At 35.8% G+C, this 13524-nt stretch overlaps 1 protein-coding gene across 5 annotated transcripts in view; it reads right to left on the bottom strand.

The window, feature by feature from the left end:
• Positions 1-13524, bottom strand: part of LOC133281118 (ankyrin repeat and sterile alpha motif domain-containing protein 1B-like) — a 305927-nt gene that overhangs the window by 244564 nt on the left and 47839 nt on the right. For all 5 annotated transcript variants that reach the window (XR_009747384.1, XM_061476333.1, XM_061476329.1 and 2 more), the window contains exons 3-4: positions 10743-10899; positions 1338-1634 (exon numbers count right to left, since the gene is read on the bottom strand). Coding sequence is in view for 4 of the 5 variants with exons in the window: in XM_061476333.1 (XP_061332317.1) it covers positions 1338-1634; positions 10743-10899 (454 nt within the window). In the remaining variant the exon portion in view is untranslated. The remainder of the gene's footprint in view (positions 1-1337; positions 1635-10742; positions 10900-13524) is intronic.

Genomic DNA, 13524 nt, shown 5'->3' with positions numbered 1-13524 from the left:
AACCACTGGGAGAAAAGTGTTTCAGTTTGAAACAGTTCAAAGCAATGACAATTCTAACTCAAAAGATACTAGAGCAAATAAAAGTAGCAAAACAATTTTACCACGTTTTCATTCTGAAGGCATTTGAGTTTACCCATTTTTAATTTTCTGGTTTGCCTTTTTTTTTTTTGCCTGTTTTTTTTAATTTATCTTTCCTTTCTCACTTTACATTCCTTTTCTCAAAAGTTGAAAATTGTGACCTTGATGGAAGAATCCAGAAATAACAAAAATGCATGGAATCCAGGTACAATCCTTCTATATAAAAGGGAATCACGTGTACAAAGTTGTCAGATTAAATGTACCTAACATGTAAAGTTATTTTAAAACTTAGTCAAATTTCAGGCAAGGGTCACAAGATTTATTAAGCCACTTATTGGTAATGAATGCCTGGATGTGAGTCTAAAAGTAGATTTAATTATGTTTGGTTAGTTGGTTTGTCTGAAAATATGTATAAAAGCTGAAACAACCTTAATTCAAAACATATTATATATACCCAGACAGCAAGAAGGCTACTTTAAATCTGAAGACAAAATGTACTTTAATTTCAAATTCAGGGCTGTCAATCAAATCAAGAGAAATTTTAAGACTGAGGCAAGACTTCACACATAACAGAATTAGGTCCTCTGTAGTTAAAAGGCTTGGACACTTTCTACTACAAAGGATTGGACAAAAAAATTACTGCTGCAATAACTTGTATCTGTTCCAATCTATGTTACTTAAAGTTACCCCTTTTACACCATTGTAACTTACTATGCATTGAACTAGAGGCACCAAACAGCTAACAGGTTAGAGTCAGTAGCTGCAAGAGTGTATTGCTATAGAATTTTCTTTTAGATTTAAACAGGTGTTTAGAAAAGCAGAAAATCAACGTTTGGGAAAATGATTCCTCAGTCAAAAGTTGTTTCAGATTGCTATGACCATTTAGAGCCATAGATTTAGCACATCAGCTTAGGATCATTAAAGCAAACCTTGTAAACAAAAAAAATATATATAGACACCTACATAAACGATTGATACGATTTGTATATCTACCTGTCTCAAGACAACATTAAAATATATACTCAGCTTTGAAGACATGTATGTTTCTTGAGTTATCCCTTCAAGCACATCATGTGGGTTGTAAAGAATAAATCTGTATTACATATCACCTGCAGCATTTCTAATAAAGTAAATGAAAGCGTATTTTAAAAGAAAAAATGTAAGAAGTTATTGAGTCATATTCTAATGATACATGAAAGTAAGGAAAGAAACTAAGAAATGAGGAAAGGAAGAAGGGAAGAAAGTAATTACACACTAACTTGGCAGCTGACATCCATCCCAGCCTCGAGAAGCACCTGTACAACAGCTTTGTGGCCATTACGTGCAGCAAGATGCAAAGGGGTGTGTTTTCTTGTATTGCAGTTCATCAGGTTTGGATATGCTTTGATGATCATTTTTACAACACGTAGACGTCCATAGAGCGCTGCCAGATCCAGAGGTGTTTCCAGTTTGTTGTTCCGTATTGTAGGGTCTGTTAGCTCTTCTAACAGAACAGCAACTACTTCCGAATGACCATATTGAGCTGCACAATGCAGCGCTGTTTCATTTTCATTATTCTGTTAAAACAAAACAAAAGCTTCAGAAATTCATGTTTAATCACACAATAGAATTGCTCAGCTTCTATAAATTGCCTCCATGAGATCACTACAGACAGGGTTTGCAATATTATGTATGGTAATGTATGTTAAATGCTTCAGAATTATTACACTAAAATTTTACTAATAATACATCAATCAGCTTTGTAGCTCTCCAGTAGACTTGGTCCCTCTATGTCCACACTGTTCCAAATCCATTTTTAACAACCTGCCCCAAAAACCCTCGTTGTTCATGATATGCCGAAATCTGTAACCCTTCTTGATTCAGCTGTTCTTGAAATCATAGTTGAGTCCTTCTGTTAGAAATACTCTGACACTTAAGTCTCTATTCTCAGTTTAACTGCTACTAAGAAGGAGAAAAATAACTGTTACAACTGAACCCAGGACACTGATTTTAAATCATAGCAGTTTGTTATTGCAGTTGTGAAATTACAGAGGAAAACTGTATAATGAAAATGTATCAGGCACAAGGTGAGTTTCACTATAAAAGTTTCTATCAAGACAACAATCAAAGCATGAAGTAAGCAAATAACAACTGTAGATATTAGAAAGCAAGCACATCACATAAGCAGCTAGTTTTCTCAGAGCTCCAGGGAGATGTATGTGTGTGGTTTATATCATATTTGTAAGCTGTGGATTGAATAAGTTTTTACTGTATAAAGTGATGCTCCCCAAGTCTTTCCCCAAACACTATTTAATGATCTTAATAACAAATATTGAGAATAAGCAATATCTTATTTAATTGTTCTCGTACAGTTCTGCCTGTATATTTACAATCCCAAACAGACAAATAATTTCAGGCTGAGAGGAAGGAAAGTTATTTATAGAGTTCTCTGAATTTTATATACTATTTATATTATTAATATATCTTATGTAGGCTCTATGAAGACTTAAAATAAGCTAGACACTATAAATTTTAAAATTGTGTACATTCAATGCTTCTTCTGATACATGATTTATAAAAAGTTGTGACAGTTTTGAAAACGTTGTATAAGTAGAAAGCCACTAAGCTAATGTATCATATAAAGAAATCAAAAATTAATGGAAATTCACAAAAGATACTAAAGAAGGCTAGAAATATAATTCTAAAGCAATGAGATAAATCCAAACCCATAGGCTTTATTTCTCAAGGTAATAATTGAATAAAGATCTGGGGACAGAGAACTGAAACTAGAAAAAAAAGCTTTATCTTTTGCAAGACAGAAAGAGGGAGAAAATCAGAGAAATGAGGCTCTGGCCTCTTACTCAAAAGCTAGGTAGAATAAGAAAATTCATGTTGCATGATAATATCTAGAAAGGTGAAAAGAGGGACAACCTTTTTTTCTTTCTAGTAACAATGTTTCTAATTCTGTAACCAAGAACTAAATTCTTGGGTTTGTGGTTGTAATAACACTGTTGTCAATTTTATCTCAGCTTGTAATTTAAAATGACTCAGATGAACCTCAGAGACAGAAGAGACAGATCAATACATTCAGATAAATTTAACATTGCAGATAAAGTCTTCAGGTGTCTGCAAAACCACACAAGATCCCAGAGACTGGAATGTGTTTCCTGCTAAACTGCGAGACAGAAGCTGGAGAAGAGCCAGATAGAAAGCGAGAAGTTTCAATTGGCAGACATGGCTTGATGACTAGTAATCCGTGTGCATTATTCAGACCACCATGTGGTCTTTCTCTATTACATAGACCATAAATTCAGGTTAAAATATGTACTATCACAATACTGTACGGATGCAATGTTCTGCCTCTGATATGCTTTTTATGTATTCTAGTGTCTTTTAGCATATCCTCTATGCAAGACTGGGCAAAGAATTTTTTTATCTATGGTTCTACACCGAAAATTTCAGCCACAAGTATAGGCACAAATGACAAGCATAGAATCATAGAATAGTTAGGGTTGGAAAGGACCTTAAGATCTTCTAGTTCCAATCCCCCTGCCATCAGCAGGGACACCTCACGCTAAACCATGTCACCCAAGGCTCTGTCCAACCTGGCCTTGAACACCGCCAGGGATGGAGCATTTACCACTTCTTTGGGCAACCCATTCCAGTGCCTCACCACCCTCACAGTAAAGAACTTCTTCCTTATATCTAACCTGAACTTCCCCTGTTTACGTTTAAGCCCATCACCCCTTGTCCCATCACTACAGTCCTTAATGAAGAGTCCCTCCCCAGCATCCCTATAGGCCACCTTCAGATACTGGAAGGCTGCTATGAGGTCTCCACGCAGCCTTCTCTTCTGCAGGCTGAACAGCCCTGACTTTCGCAGCCTGTCTTCATATGGGAAGTGCTCCGGCCCCCTGATCATCCTTGTGGCCTCCTCTGGACTTGCTCCAACAGTTCCATGTCCTTTTTATATTGAGGACACCAGAACTGCACACAATACTCCAAGAGGGCTCTTCACGAATGTAGAATGCAGGGGCAGGATCACCTCCTTCGACCTGCTGGTCACGCTCCTTTTGATGCAGCTCAGAATACAGTTGGCTTTCTGGGCCAATTTATTTTTAGATTTTCAATAGCTCATGGACAAAATCTAGAGATGAACAGCCAATTGCAGTCTAATTTTGTGTACAGTTCCCACAATTAAGTATGAAAATCAGATAATTGCACATAAAATGACCAATTATGGTAATCTGTGTCTACAGTTACTGTATTTACATATCTGATGGAAATAGTTACCCAAAAATATTAGATGTATAACTATATCCACATTCTATGAGGTAAACAGCAAAATAGAGATTTATTATACAATTGTCAAATAGATCTATATATACAATATCTGCTAATGTTTCAATATTTTTAGCATTTCTGGGTATCATATAAACTATCTGGAATCTTGTGCTAATAGTCTCATATCATAGTTTAAAAGTATTCCGATTTAATATTCAAAGAGACATAAAAATTCAATTGACTACAGCTTTTTTCTCAAAAGGTGGTGACTGGCCAAAATTTCAGCCACAGGTATAGACAGGTAGAGACCAACCAATTTGAATCACTGCTGTTGTGAAGCAAACCAAAATTTCTCCCTCGAAATAAAGGCTATACAGATGAATTTTCATGCAAAGAAAAAAAAAAGAAAAAAGTATATTTCAAAAGAGAATGGTGCATAAAAGCATCTGTAAATCTGAGCAAAATGTTATTATTTTCAAATCAGTATTGCTGAACATTCTTGCATAGCTTGTTTCTTTGCATTTGCTAAATGAAAGCTGCATTTCAGTTAATGACAAATCAAACTGATTCAAAATTAAAAAGAACTAGGCATCACTGAAATACAATAGAAGAATCCAACCTGGAAAAACATGATATTTAAATTATCCACATATATGCAGGTCAGAAGCAGCACTGGATATATTGTGTTATCGGAGCTGAGTGGTACTATCTAATTAAAAGTTAATAAAACGTCCTTTCCTCTTTAAAATGTAAATTAATCAACCCAATTCAGGTATAAAAGACAGAATGATTTTTAACTTTCAAAGAAAGAATTAAAACTTAGTTAAATGCCCTCTAAATTTATCTGCTTTGACAATTTAATACTACTTACATAAAATAATTCACCTTGGAAGCAAGAGGTTTTACTGAGAAGAGAGGATAGAGTTTTTAAGTAGGTTTTGACAGAGTCTGCCATCTTCAAACTTAGCAAAGGAGGGAATGCCTACCAGATAGACACAGTTGGTTCAGCAATCCCAGATACCCCTAAGATGGAGGATGCTATAGCAGTGTATTTCATGGACTGGAAGAAATATTTTAAGAGATAGAAGTTGTTATTTGCAACAGAAATGTAATAAAACTTAAATTATTTTACTTAAACTAGAAATCTCAGTTGTAAGAAGAGAAATACTCATAAATAACATAGTTGGACATTTCCCCTTCTAGACCTACTATGTTTCTTTATGTTTCTTCTTCAATCTACAACAGCCGTAAGGTGTCCCTGCCCATGGCAGGGGGGCTGGAACTAGATGATCTTAAGGTCCTTTTCAACCCTAATTATTCTATGATTCTATGATTCTATAATTCTAAATAGATACTAAGGTACTGAAATTCTTTACTGCATGCTACCCTGCTGTATTCTAACTTCTCAGTGCAGCTTAAAGCTATGTATTCTAATCCGTAATGAACATTCCAGTAACGAGTGGTGTCACCCTAGGTTCTGTACTGAGACCTGTATGATCATCAGTGACACAGACAGTGGGATTTAGCACACCCTCAGCAAGTTTTATGATGATGCCAAGCTCTGTGGTGCATCTGATTCATTAGAGGGAAAGGGATGCCACCCAGAGGTACTGTTACATGCTTGAGAAGTGGGGCCATGTGAATCTCATGAAGTTCAACAAGGCCAAGCACAAAATACTGCAGCCAGGTCACAGCAATTCCTAATACAGGCTCAGTAATTAAATTATTAGAAGCATCCCTGCAGACAAGGACCTGGGGACACTGGTGGATGGAAAATCAGACATGAGCCCGCAATGTGAACTTGCAGCCCAGAAAGCCAACCATATGCTAGGCTTCATCAAAAGAATTCTGGCCAGCAGGTTGAGGGAGGTGATTCTCACCCTCTAGTCTTGTGAGATCCCACCTGGAGTGCTGTATTCAGGTCTGGAGTCCCCAGCACAAGAAAGACATTGTCCTGTTGGAGTGAGTCCAGAGGAGGGCCATGAAGATGATCAGAGGACTGATCTCTTATGAAGACACACAGAGAGCTGGGCTTATTCAGCCTGAAGAAGAGAATGCTCTGGGGAGAACTTCTGAGGCTTTTCAGTATATAAAGGGGACTTTCAAGAAAGATGGAGAGACTTTCTACCAGGGCCTGTAGTGACAGGACAAGGAGAAATGGTTTTAAACTGAAAGAGGGCAGATTTAGATATAAGGATAGCACATTAGGAAGACTTTTGTGATGAGTGTGGTGAGACTCTGGAACAGGTTGCCCAGAGAAGCTGTGGATGGATGCCGCATCCTGGCAGTGTTCAAGGCCAGGTTGGACGGGGCTTTTAGCAGCCTGTTCTGGTGGAAGATGTCCCTGCCCATGGATGGAGAGTTGGAACTGGATGACCTTTAAGGTCCCTTCTGACCCAAACCCTTCTAGGATTTTATGATTCAATGAACATGTTCTAATGAATACTAAGAACAATATGATGAAACAGAAAGATGCCATTGTCCCATAACTTTGAGAATGATTGGATTTAGATAGTAACATTTTTTTCAAAAGACAATTTCTGTACAAGTTATTGGGAAAAAAATCTGAGTGCAAATTACCCAGTGTGAATCAAAATCAAATCTACTGACTTCACACTGAAATTTACTTTACTTACATGGAAGCATAATAAAAATGTAATTCTGTAATTTGGTTGACTACTTTGAATAAATGTTATCTTCAAATTTATTGCTACAATCAAATAAAAAAGATTGCTTCTGCATATTTTTTCTTTTTAAAAAAGTATAACAAGATTTTAAAGAGAAATTCTGAAATTCTTCCACACAGTCTCTAATTTAAGGGGTGGGGGGGTACATCAAATGCAGAACTTGAAAATTGTTGAGTTTGCAGGCTAGTTGTTATCTCTGTGCTTCATTTTGATGATTTGGGGAAGTTAGTAAATACATTAGCTGTTAGGTATTTCTATAATATGAGTGTGTCCTGAACATTTTTCATTCACATTGCAGAAGAAGTGTCAAAAGGCATTAAGGAAACGTTCATGTTTGCTATGAAAATTACAGTTTGATGCACAGGCAAATTCTACAGTACATGAAATACATAAATGTGAGGAAAAAGATGTGCTATGTCTATAAAGAAAAACAGGCAGAATCATAAAACAGAGAACAGCACCAAGAAATTTCAGAAGTGTTCACATTTTTCCTGTACACTTTTCACTATTCATATTCTTCATATATATTAAAATACATACTTTGAACTTGATGTCTATCCCTGATGTCATTCACACTTTTTGCCTGTCATTTCCTGCACTAATACCAAACACTACATATTGACCGGTATGTGGCTGTCAGGTTTCTGGTTTTTTTTTTGTAGATTAGGTTTTCTTATCAATTATATAATTTTATTATGTGAGGTGCCATAATAAACGTTTTTGCTACCCAGATGTTTTTATGTAAATAAATATGTGCTTGACTGTTAACAGCACACCTTTTTATTATATTTGTTACTAATGATTGACAAATCTTGAACTCATACTATCCAATAAATCTTCATTCAATTTATAATTTACATATTTTCAAGTCTTCATCAACAAAGTTTAAACACGTTCTATAATTTCACCATATTTTGTAGTTGAAAACATACACCATGCATGTAAGCTGAGTCCTGTAATAAACAGTGACAGAATTATTACATAATTGTTATGCCATAACCATTTCCTGTGCGCAGAGTTGTCAGTCCACATTCCACGATCCCCATAAATTAATCATCATTTAACTGTTTGCCTCTTTACTGTTTGGGCCTTTTTTCTATTTTATGTAATAGGAACAGTAGGGGGCATTCAGAGCTTTAGATGCTGGATATGGCTGGATATGGTCCTATGATGCTAGCTAACTGCAATTTAAATGGGTAGAATGTAGTTAATTAATTTACAATAAACCATAGTAAATCCATTAATTCATGTAATACACATTTATGCATCATGAGCTTCTAATATATTTCTTTGTGTTGTTCATTACTTTCACTGAAGTTTTTAGAAGCATTTCTTTTACATAGAATTTCAATAACATAGAAGAAAAGCAAAGATGTATTACAAATCAGTTGTGATAATTTTTAAATAACAAAATTATTTCCTTAAACCAAAAGCACATATATTCCAAAAGAAAACAAACAAACAAATACCAGGAAAAAAAAATGTCATCTGACTTGAGTATATTATTTAGCGTGTTAAAAAAGAAAATGGCTATTCTTCTCTCCAATTCTCAGAAGAAAAAACAAGGAAGAAAAATCCCAGGATTTCTTGTAATCCCCTCACTTAAAGAGTTTACCTGCAAATAAGCAAAAGCTTCAGAAATCTAGAGTCATGAGAATGAATGTAGAGTTGGTATGAGAGTGAAGATGTCAGTGTGGTGTTATTTGAAGATCTATGGGTGGAGATGGCTTTATATTGGCATTTCCCTCATTCCATGATATGGGCAATATTCTCCTGTGTAGAGTGCTAATTAACAGGGGAAAGTTGGAACCAGCAAAGTGGCCAACCAGCAGATTTACAAAGTCAGAAGATCTGTGTATGCTTCAATTTAACTTAAAGCTTAATATGATCAAGATGACTTAAGGTACAACATTTCTCGTGAGGATTGCTCAGACATTTTCCATTATGAAGTTTTTGAATTAAATGCACAATCTGCAGGAGATCTGACAACAAAACCTTTTTTGAGTCAGCAGGGTGTAGAATCAGATGTATTCCTGCTTTCCGCTTCAGTGATAAAACCAGAGAGACTGGACAGCACACCTAGTGAAGTCTGAGAATATTCTGTAAATCTGGATATATATTTGGGACTGGGGAGAAGTAGGTTTGAATTTCCATTTCTCTTTTTGACCTTACTGAAGTCTTTTTCACTATCCCTCTCTCAAGTTCCTATACAGCTTCCAGTTTTCTGTCAGCAGAGTATAAAGAATCTCTCCAAGCAAATGGATAACATGGGATCAGAAAGTTGCCTTTTTATTCTGCTGCAGAAATAAAACTGAGAAAACCCCTTCTCCTTGACAAAACAAAACAAACAAAAAAAATCCTACAGTTCAACTGTTTTCACCCTACATGCAACAGCTGATGAGAATAAGAAACTCAGAGGAACTCCTAATCGGCAACTCAAACCAGAGAATGACACATGTTGTTTTTTGTATTTTTCTTGGATGAGTCAGAGTGTTACAGGATTTCCCAGAAGACTGACACATTTTATTACTTTATTTTCCTATATTTCCAGTACTAATACTTGATAGTCATATCATACATATCATAGTTATTGTATCGATTCCAACGGCTAAGCGTAGAACTTCAAACATCAGATTATTGAAATAAGGACAGCTCAAACTGGTGAAGTGCTTGCAATTTAGGTCAAACAATTCTCATTTTCTCACAGTTTGCCCACACTAACGTACACACTGAGAGTGCAATTCATTTGTTAGATTGTACTTTGCCATTTGAGGTGCTGTAGTGCACCTTACTTGGAGTTCACCCACATGCCTTACACTTCTGGTCACTTGAATAAACCTTGTTAGCTCCCGTGATTACACTGACCAGAATATTTATTTCTTTTGTGGAATAAAACAGTGCATGGCAGGAACAGTCTACATGCAGACAATGTGGACACTAAAATTTAGATCTGGATCTGGAGCTGACTCCCACACCTTTACATTCCAATAATTTCCCGATTACCCTGCCAAATTCAGTAATTTACAGTTATTACTCATCTTTCACTGCTTACTTCCATTCCTAAGGCAGTTCAGCTGACTATAGACAGTGTCAGATTTTAATTGCCTTATTTCTTTATATGTTTAAATATTAATCCTATACATTGACCATATAAGAATACACAGAATGAAAACAGGTGTGCCATGTTTGACAACAGAATGCAACATATTTTTCCTGCCTTTATCTACTGTAATACTCTCATCATTTTTTCCTGGTATTTATGTGTCCTTTCTGCTGCACATGCAGTCCATCTGGTTTGTCGTTTATCTCTGCATATCAATTCATTTACAGTACACTCGCAATATAGCAAGAATATTAATTTTATCTCAATTTAATATCTAATGAAGTAAATAAGACATGGTTAATGCAAACTTACATTAGCTTATATATAAGACGCATAGTTACAGTACGTCTTTGCATGATTTTTCAGAAACAAGCAGAAGGTTTCCTCATACTTATAAAATCTAATATCCTTTAGGTAAGTCCCATCGAGAAGAAAGATACCTGGTATGCTCATATTAGAAGATTTTATTAGTCTTGGAGAAGAAGTTACTGAAACAATGGAAAATAGGTTGGTTTGGTTTTTTTTTTATACCTTGGCTATAAATTTGCCAGACCTAAAGCATATGTGCTGCTTTTTTCTGATAATGTACACAGATATTTTTAGCACTTCACCTGTTCGTTCACTCTGGAGTGTGATGGCCCATGATGGATGAGAATCTTCACAATGTCTACATCTCCTCTCCAAGCAGCCAAGTGAATAGGAAAATAACCTTTATTATCTGCCACATTAGTTGATGCTTCATACTGAAGTAATTTGAGAACTATATCCCTGGAAAACAGGAAGTAAATCTAAAAATTGACAGGAAGATTATTACAAGTTTTTACATGAACATACATATGTTACCAAAGTTTTTACCCTGAAAACCCCCTGTATTTCAAGAGAAACAGCTATAAAAACAAAGATCAGTCATTTCTAAGAATTAAATAGATAGTAAAACATAGCCAAAATGTTATTAATTATAAAGTTTCTTACTTCCACGAATACCCATCAACACTGTTATCACTGGTTCTTTGTATCTGTTTATTTCAACAGGATCACCTGGCCATGGAATCATTATTAGAATTTGCCAGTCCAGGCCACATGCATGTCCCTCGAGCCAAACCTTCCTGGCACCAAAGGCAGAGAAGTACTCCTCTCTCCATCACTTCTGAGTTCTGGAGGCAGCAAGACAAGAGGGTAGCTTTATGGATATGCTTCTTGCAGTAAGGCTTAAGCAAGTTTTTCTTCTTTAAGGCATTATCTCAAAGATAGAGTAAACAATTTAATAAAGGCCTAGTTAGATATATAATATCTTCTCTGGAATAACTGCTTCTGCTTTCACTTCCCACATCCAGCTTCCTGAGAGAAGTGAGGAAAAAATTACGTGTAATATTTTAATTCTTATTATATTCCTCTCTGATTTTCAGTGTGGCTTACCATACATTAAATTAAAGATTAGTATAAACTGGCATATTGCATCCCTCTCCTTAATTTCAATAGTTGAACATAAAAATCAGCTGTGCAGTATGATCGTGTTATCAAGTCTGTCAGAAAGTAAATAAATTTTGTCTTATCCCTCCATTTGTCTTCTCATAGCTTGACACAGTCAGGCCTCATTAGTTGTTAGGTTAATAGAATCTATGATCCAGTGTAGGCAGTTCCATACATATTTTTGCTGAATATGGAAACACTGGCTCTTACTGTTTTGGCTCAAAAAATCAGGGGAAGCAGGGAGCTCAATGCAGCCTACGCTACTACTAAAAGCTAAACCCTTGACTACAAATCAAGACAGAAGGTAAATCCCAAAGCAATTGTTCTTCCAACCTTCATGGCACCCTATTTAATTGCCTATCAAGAATAAAATGTGGCAAGTAAGAGTGAATACATCCAGGTCAAAAGAAACTCTCAATTGTATTCAGAAGATTTCATGGAGATACTGGAGTCATCATGTCTAGGCTTTGGGGGAGACTTTAAGTTGGATTTTGCTTACTCCTGACCAGGTCAAATAAATATCATTAAAAGAAACAAGAAAAAGTAGCTCAACTACAGAAAGACTTGCTATACAGAAAGTTCCAGAAAAGTGCCTCCCAAGAGAAACCTTTTAGTACAAATAAGGTTTGAGAGACTTCTCATGTAATAATAGGTGGACTCGCAGTAGACAGTCTAATGAAAGCTCGAGATACAGCGTAGTTTGAAAGGGACACAAATCAAATGAAGCAGGAAGAAAAAACAGGAAAAAAAAACAAAACCCTCCACAACTGCAATCTCTAGATAATGATATACAGCAACTATTGGCAAGAGTCTGTTGCAAGATTCAAGCTACAAAATACAACCTAAATCTCCTTCATCCTTCAAGAATGTCCTGACCCATTACACTTCTCTAGGGCGAGTCTCTTTTAGCACTTTGTCAGAACTTTTTCATTTTGTATAAATAAATTTCAGAGGGAAGGCTGACAGCCCTTAGCCTAGTAACATTACTGGGCTAACTAAAATTACTTAGGGAGGTTGAGATTCAAGTGCCTGCCCCAGATATTATTTAATTACTTATATAAAGCAGGATAGTTTCAAAAGAAAAGAGAACTATCCCAGAATAAGGGGAGGAGGAGAGAATTCATCACATACAATGATCAAACAAGCACCTGAACACTGGTGTCCAACAAGTATCCCACACAGAAATTACTGCTTTGGCCATTAATTCTTATGTTCTCACTTTTCCTGAAAAAAAATGAAATCTTGCAAGTTCACCCTAATTTAACATGTGAAAAATTAAAACTCCAAAACTTTGCAAAAGACAAGAACTCCTAAGTGGGAAGGCTCTTGTGTCACAAGATTGCGCCCAATATTGAATTTGAATATCAAGTTTCAAATCTGAAAGAGTGTGTAAAGCTATTTATTTGTTATTTGTGGTGATTAACGAAATTACAAACACCAGCTATCTTTCCAATTCTCTTGCTGACAGTGCTACCATTGTAGCAGGATCTGTATGGATAGCAGATCAAGAACCATCATGATTTATCATGAAATGCCCCATGATGTATTGCAGTTTAATATAACAAGCTATAAATGTCAGTAACTGTTAAATATCCCACTATGAGGGTAAGAGGTCATAGCAGCCAATAGCCATTGTAACCTTTCCAATAGCTGCAGTTATATCTGTGGCTGTACCTAAGTCCACACCTTGAAGTTCTGTTTGGTCTGACTTCAGCAGAAGTTTGGCCAATGCTGTGTCTGAAAACACTATTTGGCTTTTGTATGTTTGGGATTTTATAGTTTATATTGCTACGATTCACTTGAAATCTTTAATAGATTCAGTGTTTATACAGTGATATTTTTACTTTCCTCGGTAACTATTGGTTTATAGTCACTATTAAACATATTAAAAGCAGCAATCTTTGCAAGCTAAGGCTTGTGCTT

Source organism: Pezoporus flaviventris, unplaced genomic scaffold (genome assembly GCF_033815535.1).
Source record: "Pezoporus flaviventris isolate CSIRO_AGI_PZ_B2104156 unplaced genomic scaffold, CSIRO_AGI_Pfla_v1 ptg000096l, whole genome shotgun sequence".
Lineage (NCBI taxonomy): Eukaryota > Metazoa > Chordata > Aves > Psittaciformes > Psittacidae > Pezoporus > Pezoporus flaviventris.
This window is presented reverse-complemented; position numbering and strand designations above follow the sequence as displayed.